Consider the following 12567-nt stretch of genomic DNA (forward strand, 5'->3'; position numbering starts at 1 on the left):
CCTTACTGCCCACACCCAGGAGGAATTGCTGAGAGTGTAACCCTTGATATGCACAGCTCCTGGGTTTACAAGGAGAGTGAAGATAGGGGAAAACGATGTTATCTACTTGTTTTATTTTTTACACCTTTTAAAAATCACATCCCTTCTTACGAACACGCTTTTTGTACTTTTTGGTTTTTATCAATCCATTCTGGGAGAAGGAAGGCAGACATCCTCATTCTGTGTCTTGAATATCTGTATAAAACCAAATAATGGGAAGGCCTGCAGCTTCTTTCTCCCTCTCCCCTGTGTGTGTGTGTGTGTGTGTGTGTGTGTACAGGAGGAACACATTTGATAGTGGCAGTAGTAAATCTTGAGTTGGTTTTCAACTTGTTTTAAAATTTGAAAAGCAGTAGAATTTCAGAGAACAAATTTTATTTTGAATATTTGACAAAATGCTTATGTATTTAACATTTAAATATATGATGGGTGTTTTTGTCGAAGAGTCATTTGGTGGCAGACTCAGAAGAGGGACCCATGAGTGTGACCATCCATCAGAGACAGGAAAGATGCACAAGACAGTGGTTGGCAGCCAGTGGTGCCAGGCACACTGCGGCTCATATTCTGGTTCATCCTTAAACAGATCCCTGTCTGGGATGGGTGGCCCTGGCATGGGTGAGGAGACTCAGGCTCAGGGAGGAGAAAGCACCTGCTAGTACCTCACTGCTGGTTGTGGGGAGTTGGGTCTGAGCTGGGGTGTGCTGACTGCAGGACCATCTTCCTTCTAAGCCTCCCCTGCCTGCCTTGCAGGACAGATATGTTTGTTGGTCTTGTTTGTATGAAACCTGAAAATTCTGAAGAATCACTAAACATGTTGTCTCTTTAGGCACGTTTCTCTGCTTGAGCATGCACACACACACACACACACACACACACACACACACACACTTCTGTGTGCTTCAGGGAAATGTGTTTTCAGTCATTCTTGTGTTGTATGCATTACCTAGAGGTAGCCTCTTTCTGTGATGGTCTTCTAAGCAGAAAGGGCCTTTCCATGCCACCCATGAGTCAGGTGTGTCCCCCAGTGCTCACCAGCCCACGTTTTAAACTAGTCTGGGGGAAATGTGTGGAAATGTGCTTGTGCTTCCAGTTGGAAGGTGGTCCCAGGCAGTGGCCCTTGCTCTGCAGGCAGTCTGTCATGTTCAGTACTCATAAGATACCTGTCACACCACTGATTTATGCTAAAAGTATCCTAATGTTTCTGACAGCTCATGTGTGACATGAATATAATCCATATTTCTTAGAGCAGCTAATCCAAGTGGCTTATTTCCCGATACTGCTGATAGGGCTATATCTCTTGGTGTCGCTGCCGTGGAGATTTTGATGGTAACATATTGTTTCTGGGTCACCAGTTTTGTCTAAAACAGTAGGTTGGAACAGAGTTGCAAAGGTTAATTAAGTTTGTCCATCAAGGTAGGAACAGATATGAATGCTTCTGGTCTCAAAATCAAAGTTCCTGAATGTGTGGTTACGGTCATCTTTTCTTCTCTTTTTCAGGCTATCAAAAAAAAAAAAAAAAAAAAAAAAAAAAAAAAAAAAAGTTTCATGTTTGCTCTAAAAGTAGGAAAAACATGAGTTGTTAAAAGCCAAAGGCATCGAGTAGCTCTCTAGTAAGCAGGTGTATTCATTTAAATTAGCAAGGTGGCTTGATGTAGTAGAGACCAATGGGGAGCTTCTGTGTGACTTACTTTGAATCCTGCTTTCTCTGCTTAATGCCTCTGAGCAGGACTGTGTAATTTGATCTCTCTGAGCAACTTCTTATTTGGTGATTACTAAATTGAGGACTTGGTGAGATAACAGGACATCTAATATTTCTCAGTGACTGTTCATTCTCTTCCTCAGAAGTTCCTTACTTGTATAGTCAACAACCAACATTTTCTCTGGATAATTGCATCAACAATGTCATCGATGCAGGCCCTTCCGCCAGTCTTAGGAGTGCTGCACAGCCTCCCGAGACTTAGCATGCTACGGAGGGTGGATAGTCCCATGTCTGGGTAAACATTAACAGACTTTTTAAAAAACAGACTTTTTCTTGTCCTTTTCCTCTAAGTATTTTACTGAAAATGTTTCCTGTTGGTTCTTTCATAAATCACACTTGAATTTATGCCTGGCCCTATGCGTTGAATTAGTTTGAGAGGTCAGGGACTGAATTTTAGATTGCAAATGAGATAAATGTTAGTTTCTGACCCAGGGGCTAAAATGTACTGCATAAATATGTAAAGATGAGGAAGACACTAAACTGGTCCCAGCCAGAGCCTGACCTGCCTTCTCTCTTTTGAGAACCTGCTGCATGCTGCACCAGGACCTTCCAGATTCCAGGAAGAGGAAGCAATTTTTAAAATGGACTTTTTCTTATTGAGATACCTCTTTTTTAAAGCTACTTGGCTTCTTTCTGCATGATTGGTAGATATATCAGTGTCTTTTAAAGCTTTTAGACTGACACAGTAAGAAACTGACTTAGTGTGCCTTTACATATACATACATACACAAAAGGTAAAGTTCTTTGAAACGGCTTTTATCCATACCATGTATCAGTAGGTTCTCATATACTTTCTGTTCTCTTTATTCCATGTCTTACCTTTTTTTTTTTTTTTTTTTTTTTTTTTTTTTTTGTACTGGGGTTTGAACTCAGGGGCACTCAGCCACTCAGCCACATCCCCAGCCCTGTTTTGTGTATTATTTAGAGACAAGGTCTCATTGAGTCACTCTTACTGAGGCTGGCTTTGAACTCATGATCCTCCTGCTTTGGCCTCTGGAGCCACTGGGATTACAAGCGTGCACCACTATGCCCAGCACCATTCATTTTTTTAGATGGGATCTCCTTATCTCCCTGGGTTATCCAGGCTGGTCTCTGACTTCTGGGCTCACGTGTGTCTCCCTCTTCAGCCTCCTCAGTGCTGTGACTACAGGTGCAAGCCACTGCACCCACCTGAATTCCTTATTATTCCTTTAAAAGACTATGTGATGATTGCAAACTGAATTATTTCAGGGCCTGTAAGGAGTAGCATTTCTGCATTTTGGAAAACAGAACCTAAGGGAAGTAAACTATTCTGTTTGTGCCACAGATGCAGAGGGTGAAAACAATTGAGTTGTTACATATTATTATTTTGGGTTTTTGAAAGCATATAAGTACTCACATCTTAATTGCTTTTCTGATGAAGACAAGCACAATGGAGCACTAATACGTCCAAGTGGAATCCCAGTATCCTGTGGGGTGTCTTTCCCCACATTCAAGGCTGTGTGGATCCCTGTTCTTACCTGTCCACTTCTCTGGGATTTGGCAGGTGGTTCCCTTACATTCTCATGGTCAGTTTCAGTTCTGTATTTCCCCATGACTGGTTTATTTTTCTGTAGGACATTTTATGACTATTTTGTATTATTTTGAATCTGCTTTGGTATTAATCCAAGCTTGGAATTTAGGTCCTTTCCTTTTATTTCTATTTGAAAAGCCTCATCCACACGTCTCCTTTTGTTTTTGCATATGTCACAGATTTTCTCACCCCTTGGGAACCTGGTATTTACAACTTGAAACAGCTTAGATGAATCATTTTTAAGTATTTGTGTTCTCTCTCTCTCTCTCTCTCTCTCTCTCTCTCGCCCCAGTGGCACTAGGTATTAAATCCAGGGACACTCTACCTCTAAATGACATCCCCCTCTTTTTTTTTTTTTTTTTTTTTTTTAATTTTGAGACAGGGTCTTGCTAAGTTGCCCAGGCTGATCTCAGACTTGTGATCCTCCTGTCTCAGCCTCCCGCATAGCTGGGATAACAGGCATGCACCACCACACCTAGCTAAATTGTTTGTTCTTTCTGTCACGTTGCATAAGCATCCTCCTTTTCCCCCTTTTCTCCCTCCCCACCATCTCAGGGTAGGAAAGGCATCCTTCCCGTTTGGACAAGCAGCTATTATATTCTTCAGCATCTAAGTGCGACCCTCAAGCGCAGCGTCCTCTCCTCAGGGCATTGAGTGATTCTTGGGACTCTTCAGGAATTCCTCACAAGGGTCTGAGTCCTCACAGGCCTATCTGCCTGTCCATCTCCATTTTTCCTCCTCTGAGGGCATCCAGAGGAATGGCCTCCTAAGAGAAGGAGGAAAGTAACAATGCCAGTTAGTAAAGAGAAAGCAAATCTTTAGAGGATTGTATGGACAGGGAGGGGACATGGGGAGCCGTGGATTATAGCAGTGGGGAGTCTGTGCCACATGATTTAGCCTGTCGATGTTTCAGCTATCTCTAAAATGTGTGTGTAATGGCAATCACTTTCAGCCTACATAGTAAAAATAATTCCTTCTAGCTGGTAGGTGTGCAGTGCCAGAGGATGAATGAGCTGTGTATTTCGGTAGGTGAATGGGGCCTTTTGGGTGAAGCTCCTTGTGAGGTGCAGTCTGTGAGCTAAGACAGCTTAGATTATGTGGTTAGGTGAACATGGGAACAGGTGTCCCATTCAGACAGTTTGAAAAGAAACTTACATTAAATTCAAAGATATTGTTTACTGAAGGGAGAATTCAGCCCTGACCTTCACTCTCAGTTTCACGGGGAGACCTGAAATTCTGTAGCCTGTAAAGTCCAGCATTCTTTTGTAAAATGTTTCTGATTAGAAAACCAAAGATTCACCCCAGATAATTTGAAAGACTGTGACTCACATGTCAGTGCCAAGGGACTCTTTGCAATTAGGACTATCATCGTATAAAACTCTTCTCAAGAACATCATTCCCTTTCCTATCTAAACTCCAGTGTTAGGTAGCTAAATGAGGCTTAGTGGACAGCAAGACTGTTCTGTCTTCATGAGCCCCTTTTAGCCATTCACCTAGACAAAGTGTTCAGTTCAGTGTAGAACTAGACATTCTTCCTATGAAGCACTAGTAGACACAGTGAGTAGTATTCAGGAATTTCTTTTTTAAGAAAAGAAATAAGGTCAAACATTTTTATGCTTTGTTTAGATTATTGTTACTGTGCAAGAGGGCAGTTACGATATATAAAGGGAACCTATGGTTCAGGTTATTTTGATGCATGTTCTCAGCAATTTAATAAGACAAAGGCCCAAGCTCTTAGCTTCTTTGGAGTTAAGACTTAACAGCATGTACATTCTCTGCAAGCCCAGCTCCTGTCTGTGGGTCCTGCTTTGGCTGAGAGGCTGGGGTGGGTAATAAGATTATAAAACATGCCTCTTGCTTGCCAGCTACCACGTGCTGATAATAAAAGTAGCTATAATTCACCAGAGTCCTGGGTTTTTAGGTTTTACTTGGTTTGTTTGTTTAATTTAAAGGAATTAAAAATCTTGAAGAAACAAGGTAGCATTGCATAAGGAAAAAATTACATACCCCTTTAGCAGAACTGAACAGTTCTAATTTGTTTGCAACTTCTGTCCCTCAGTTGAGCTTGGCTGTTTCTTTTTCACGGCTGGTGAAGGACTGAGCCAAGTGTTATCAGGTTAGTTTATAGCTCGGTTTCTCAACCTTGGCGCTACCAAGATGTTGGGCCAGGGTACTTTGTCATGTTGGGGACTGTCCTTTACATTGTGGGAAGATGTCACCTGGCCTTTACCACTACGTACCAGGAGCACTCCCCTCCCCCCAGTTGTGACAATCCGAATTATATTATTGATGTTGTGTGCAGTATAGATATGTAACAAGAAATCCCACCATTATATATATCTATAACGTATAAGAAAACATGGGATGGGGAAATAAGATAATGTTTCCAGACAACCAGAACTTCCCCAGGGACCAGTTTGCCCCCATGGAGAACTGTGGGTTTAAGGGAAAACAGATTTCAGAGTCTTCATTATTTGCCCATTTTGTCTAAGGTAAAAGTAGCAGGATTGTGATCTTTTTTTTTTTTTTTTTTTTTTTTTTTTTAAGTTAGAAGGGAGCAGGAAGTGATAAAGTTTTAAATAATGTTCTATCACACCTTTTCCCTGAGATTTCTGGGTGAATTGTGATTCAGTTACACAGTTTGAGAGATGTGTGCATGCACTTAGAAACATATAGGGCCATGCTTCTTCATGTATGAGTACTCATGTGGGTGTTATTTGCGGATTGTGTTGGATGGAGCTAAATGATTGATGACCTCAGTAAGTTCACATTTTAATAACGTCAAATGGAGTCTGACCCTTTGTATTTTTTTCTTTTGCTGGAAGTGTTTTGTAGCTCAGTGGTCTTGTGGGTTCATTGAGGGAATTAAATAAATACAGAGAACTCAATTCTTAGTTTCAAGTAATTCTTGTAATTTGATGCTTTCTACAAATATAGAAAGGGAATTATGGGAAAGTTAGCATATGTATACATTTGGAATTGTTTTTATTTTCCAGCAAGTTTTATTTTTTAAAAAAGAACTCTATCATTTATCTTTCTTCTCAGATAATACACATAGTGGGATTGGCACTATTTGTCAGAATTGACCTTTTGCATTTTTCAAGTAATACAGTGAATATTGTGATCTCATTCTTCTCAAGCGTATAGAGATATGTTGATAATTTTAGAGGATTGGTTTTCAATCTTCATGACATTTTAGAATTAATTACCTGGGAAGCTTTGGAAAGGCCTATAGCCCGGGTCACATCCCAAACCAATTAAGTCCGATTTTCAAGGGGTAGATCCCAGACCCTCAGTACTGAGTGAAGAAGAGCCCTTATTGTAGTGGGAGTCAAGTTTGAGAATCAGTGCACATATTTCTAAATAAAGTTTTATTGGAACAGAGCCAATTGATTTGCCAGTTGCCTAGAGATGACTTGTAAAGCCTAAAATATTTACTATTTGACTATTTACAGTAAAGAGTTTGCTGACCCCTGCTTTGGGTTTACAGTGAACATTTGTCAGACATCTTAAAAAGATTAGTAGAAACTTTCATAGTAAAAGGAAAAAATAGAGCATTTTTTCTCTAGGACCTGCAGGCTCAAGACCTGTGGGTTTCCTTGTACACAGGGAAAACTGAAAAGCAGCTGGCCCACCTTGGCACACACCTGTAATCCCCAAGATTCTGGAGGCCAAGGCAGGAGGAATGCAGATTTGAGGTCAACCTGGGCAATTTAGCAAGATCCTGTCTCAAAATAAAAAGGGCTAGGAGTGTAGGTCAGTGGTAGAGTGCCTCTGAGTTCAATTCCCAGTACCCAAAACAAACAACAAACCCCACCCCCAAATTAAAAAAAAAACTGAAAATCATTTTCCTTGAAGAACTAACATGCCCTCAGATGAGACAGGCTCCCTACCCAGAGTGGGGACGCCCTGTTATTGATTCCATGGCCTTCCGTACTTTTTTGTCAGTCCCTTGCTGCTAACTCGTGCTCAGACTGCATAACTGACTTGATGGAAGTCTGTGGAGGCAGAAATGGCTCTTAAAAATGTGCTTGAGTTTGTTACTAACACTTTCAGAAGAAACCAGAGCCCTGAAAAAATTCTTGGAGCTTTGGGGAATTTTGCAGCTAAAAAAAGAAAAATAATAAAAACAAAACAATGCCTTTTACCATAATGTCTACCCTATCTTCGTTCCACTGGAAGTTGGGTGGTTATAAGCAGTTGCTAAAGAATTTTTTAGAACATTGGTAATAGGCTCTAAGTGTGGGAGAAAGTATCATTTTTCAAGCTCTTATTCACCAGAGCGAGGTTTGGGGACCAAAAGAATCAGCTTCTCTGATTGTGAGGCAGTCAGGCCCTCCCCAGACCTAGCACATTGTATCTACACTTGACAGATCCCCAGGACATTTGTATGCCAGTTCAGGGAGTGCTGGGGAGCACTGGTCTAATTGAGAACTGAGTTTGCGTAGTAATCTACTACCATTGATTGTCCTCCCTTTTAAATGATTTTGTGGCTCCCTAATGGGCCCTTCTGACCTGGGCACACTCCTTAGGGTAGCAGGCAGTTCTTGCCCTTGGGCTATTTTCTAAGTACAGCTTACTTTGACCTCCTATTTGGTAAAGATTTTATATGACAGAAGAAAATGAAAATGGGGTGAGTGACCTAGGAAAGATGCCACTGGATATATTTTGAAAAACAAATTAAAAAGAATAAGGGTAGTTTGCCCATTGAAATCTCACTTGAAAGGAAATAATCAACTGTAATAAAGTCACCTCTGCTTCTCCAAGGGATGAGAATTCACCCCTCAGAGCATGCATTTGAACTGGGAAGATCAAACGTGAATCCTTCAAGCATTTCAAATTATCATACAGAAATCAGGAACCTTCCACCAAACAGTTCCATAATTTTCAAAGTCCACTTGAGCCAGAGCGGCTTGGGAAATTATCAGAATTAAGGTATTCATAGAAAATCTCCAGGAAACCCAGTACCTAATTTTACCTGCCAGGTGTGTTAAGTTAGCACACAGTTGATTGAAAAACACAATTGTTGAAATTAGTTCTTAATTTTGATCATAATTGACTTAGAATGACTTTTATTTAAAAGTGAATATCATCTATAGGCTAGGAGTATGTATCAGTGCTGGAGAGCTTGCTTAGCATACACAAGACCCTGGGTTTAATCCCCAGCATCTAAATAAATAAATGCAAATACCATCCAAATTCAATTTTTAAAAGCACTATAACTCATCCAGCTCTGCTATTGTCATAAGGATATGATCATGAGTTGAATGCTTAGTAGCTCTACCAACATTCATGCAGGAAACAATTCTAGATGTTTGCACAGGTGGCCCCTCTGCAGTCATCAGAAGGACTGGAAAAACTGAAGTTGGGGCCCTTTCCAAACTGTTAGGTCACATCTCCTGAGCTTTGAAGAGGTCAGGAAGCAGCAGAACGGCTCCTTACATAAAAGCTCCCCAGGGTCTGGTTTCCAGAAAAATGTGTGACTGCCAGGCTTGTGTGTCAGCTGCCAGTGCTCCTGGACAGGTAGCTTGTGCTTCCCTGCTAGGCAGCATCCCATCCCCACCCCATGTGCCCACTAGTAAAATCCAGATCCCCTCAGAATCCAGATCCAGACCTCTTCCCCTTGCTACAGGGAACAGCGTAGAATCTGGAGGTGGGAATGGACACTGACTGACAGGAGCCATCATGGCACCCCACTTGGGACAGCTTACCTCTGGGCATGGTTTGCATGTTATTGTTTACAGTCTTTTAAAGTCATTCTTATATGAATAGTGTAAGGTAACCAAGGCCAGGTGCCCTTTTTACACAGAAGGAAACATGAAGAAGGTCGTTAGCTCATTTCCAGTATCAAAGCAGCTAGATAGCCTTCCAGTGGGTTATGTCGGCTCCTAAGCACGGCTGTTCCCTCTCCACCACCCTGCTCCCTTTAGTAGTTGGGTGATTTGTTAACCGAGCATCATAAAACCAGAGGGAATTTTAGGGGTGCTTTTGAGGGGACCCTAAGATAGAAAAGACACCTTGAGGGTACACAGTTCTAGATTTTTTTTTTTTTTAATAATTGTAAAATGCAACTTTGGTCTCATTGTGTTCCTTCTTTTTTCTTAAGCAGATGAAAAACTCGGAGAACCGCCATGCAGTGAGTTCCCAGTACCGGATGCATTCTTACTATGGGCCCCCTTCCTATTTGGGCCAGAGTGTGTCCCAGATCTTCACCTTCGAGGACGGCCCTTCCTACTCGGAAGCCAAATCGAGTGGTAGGTGTCTACTCTCAGGCTGGCTTTGGGGTGGGAGGAGGATGTGCAGCCAGCGCGGGGTTACTACCTCTGATAGCTTGTCTGTTAGGAGCTGTTGGGAAGTTCATGGTGTATGAAACTTAGATAACTATCCTTTAAAATATTTAGCAGTGGATTGATTTTGCTTTACTTGATTATTAATATAACTTTTTTCTTTCTGAGTACAATAGTGATTTTGCTTTACTTGATTTTTAATATAATTTTTTTCTTTCTTAGTACAACAATAAGATGTGGGAGTTCTATTCAAAAGCTAAAAATGTATTTTCTGGAAGCTCAGTGTGTAACAGGGGCACTCTGTTGGTGGTGGTGGTGGGTGCTGGGAATCAAACTCAGTGCCTTGTGCTTGCTAGGCAAGTGCTCTACCACTGAGCTACATTCCCTGTTTCAGGGACACTTTATTTTTTATTTTTATTTTTATTTTATTTGGTACCAGGGATTGAATCAGGGGCACTCAACCACTGAACCACATCCCCAGCCCTGTTTTGTATTTTATCTAGAGACCAGGTCTCACTGAGTTGCTTAGCACCTCGCTTTTGCTGAGGCTAGCTTTGAACTTATGATCCTCCTGCCTCAGCCTCCCAAGCCACTGGGATTACAGGTGTGTGCCACTGCACCTGGCCCAGGGACACTTTAAATGTGGTTCGAGTCTGGGTATTTTTTTCTGAAGTGAATTTTTGTATACTGAATACTTGTTTTTCAAATATTTTCATTTTTAAATTGAAGGTGTATTCATCTTTTGGGGGAAAAATAAAATAACAATAAAACATTTTTTAATACAGTCAATCTCAGAGTTTATGCAGTAGCAATGCAAATAACTCTGATATAATGGCTTTAAAATAAAAAATGACTGTTTAATGAACCAAAGCACTTTGAAGTACACAATTCCTCAACTTCAGTTTTAACCTTCTCCCCAACATTTATGCTGTGATGATAGGCAGGTCTTTTATGGCTGCTGTTTCCAGATGCTGTTTTTAAGTCCTTTATATTTATACATCATCTTTTGATTTAGAAAAGTGAGGAGCAAACACAGTTGAGGCAGTAAGTGGAAATCAGGGCCTTAGTGAGTGACTTGGAAGAGACACTGATCTGTCAAAGCTTAAACTATAAAAACAAATAAAAGGAGAAGTTTGGTTTCTAAATAACTTGATTCTATAGAGATCATTTTTCTTTGCAGAGCAGATGTTTTGAGAATCAGAACTGTGCCTTGATTTCAAAAATCAGAATAATAAAATCTTAAAAATCTGGGCAAGTTATGCTTTATTTACTGTACTAAAATAAAATAATCGGCTTCCATGCCCATCTGCCTACCTTATGTCTAAATGTTGAAAGTTGTAAGTCAAGCTACAAGATGTTAAATAACAAATATTTTTAAATAGTGGCTTCCATTAATATGGAATACATAAATCATGAGGGCTGATCTGAGCTGTGGAGTCTGAAGCACACATTGCTGATTGCATTTTTACTTTTATTAATAATTTTTCTCTTGGGAGTGGACAAGACACTTCTGCTTTATAAACATTCATTCTGTACGCGCATGCTCATATGGTCCTTCTTTCATGCTGCTGTCAATTCTTTGGATCATAAGGACAGAGACACATCTTGTATGCCTTTTTATTTGCTCTGATGACTTGTTTGCTGCTTGTTGGAGTAAATGAATGAGTGACTGATACATTTTTAAGTGAACTTTCTCTGTAAGGGAACACAACCACAAAAAGTTCAGAAGCCTACTGCATTGCTTGTCTGATGGAGCCAGTGAACAATTTGGGTTTGAAGCAGTTAAAGAAACGTTTGTTCATACAGAAAATTAAAATTGAAACCCACTTGTAGGAAGAAATTGCCTGAGCTTCTTACTCCAGAAATAATGGAGTATATTTAGAAGCACTGGCATTCTTGAGACAAAGGTGTAAATTCAGAGCAGGGCAGTAAGACAAAAATATAAGAGGCAATTTATTAGAGCAGAGAGGAACGAATTTGGAGAAGAGCAGTAGGCATTGGAATTTATGGCACAAAAAGAAGCGACCAGGAGGAAAGAGGTTACAGTCCAGGAAAGTGAGCCCAGGGTAACAGTGCTCATAGGGAAAGACTATTGGAATTTCTTACATTTCTTTTCCAGAGATGTGTAAGACTGAAAACATGGGTGTGAGAAGGCTGTAGGTTTGACTGTCTCGGACCTTCTAACTCCATAACAATTAATCAGGAACTCGAGCTGTGGAAATGAGAGTTAGCCAGGAAGAGCTACAGTGAAATCTCAGCAAATACTTACCTTATGATTACTGTGGAAAGAAAGAGAATATGAATTAATAGGAAATCCAATCCCAGCTAATTTTTAAAAGAAATATGACTTTATAACTTCTAAAGATGTGCTGTCTTTGGGTGCAGTGCATGGTGTTTGTACAGAGCAGATGGGAATGGAGAGGGAAAATTGCGTTTGGGGACAAGAATGCCCAGTAGTAGATCATCTTTTGGGACATGGAATCGTGTTTCATCATCAGCACTGACACAGCGGGGAGCACTTTGGGGCAAGTTAGGCCCTTTGTTAATGGGGCTGAGGCGGGGGAAGGGTGGGGTAGGATGCAGTGGGTGGGATAGGGGACATCATTATACTTAGGAGAAATTCACTGCTGATTTACCAGTTCCTTTTAGCAGTCCTATCAGTGTTAATTTAAGTTCCTTTGATTGGTTGCTTTAACATGTTATAATTTCTAAGTGGTAAATCAATTATTCTAAATGATTTGAAGAACAGTTTTCTAAAATAGACAATGTTTTCTTTAAAGTCCTATTTGAGTATAAATGTGCCCATTAAATCCATGTATCTCCAGTTTTTAAGCATAAGCTTAGCTTCTCTTTGGCATTTGACTTCAGTGTTTTTTCCTCTGATTTTGCTGAAATTGGTAACATGAAAATAGAATGTTGAAGGGAAAGAT

General features: G+C 40.5%; 1 protein-coding gene across 1 annotated transcript in view; it reads left to right on the forward strand.

Moving 5' to 3' along the window:
• DMRT1 (doublesex and mab-3 related transcription factor 1) overlaps positions 1-12567 on the forward strand; it is a gene marked incomplete at its 5' end in the record, with an annotated part of 103358 nt that overhangs the window by 49836 nt on the left and 40955 nt on the right. Inside the window, one exon of the mRNA XM_079112046.1 lies at positions 9460-9604. Coding sequence (XP_078968172.1) covers positions 9460-9604 — 145 coding nt within the window. The remainder of the gene's footprint in view (positions 1-9459; positions 9605-12567) is intronic.

Source organism: Sciurus vulgaris (genome assembly GCF_902686455.1).
Source record: "Sciurus vulgaris genome assembly, chromosome: 15".
Classification (NCBI taxonomy): domain Eukaryota; kingdom Metazoa; phylum Chordata; class Mammalia; order Rodentia; family Sciuridae; genus Sciurus; species Sciurus vulgaris.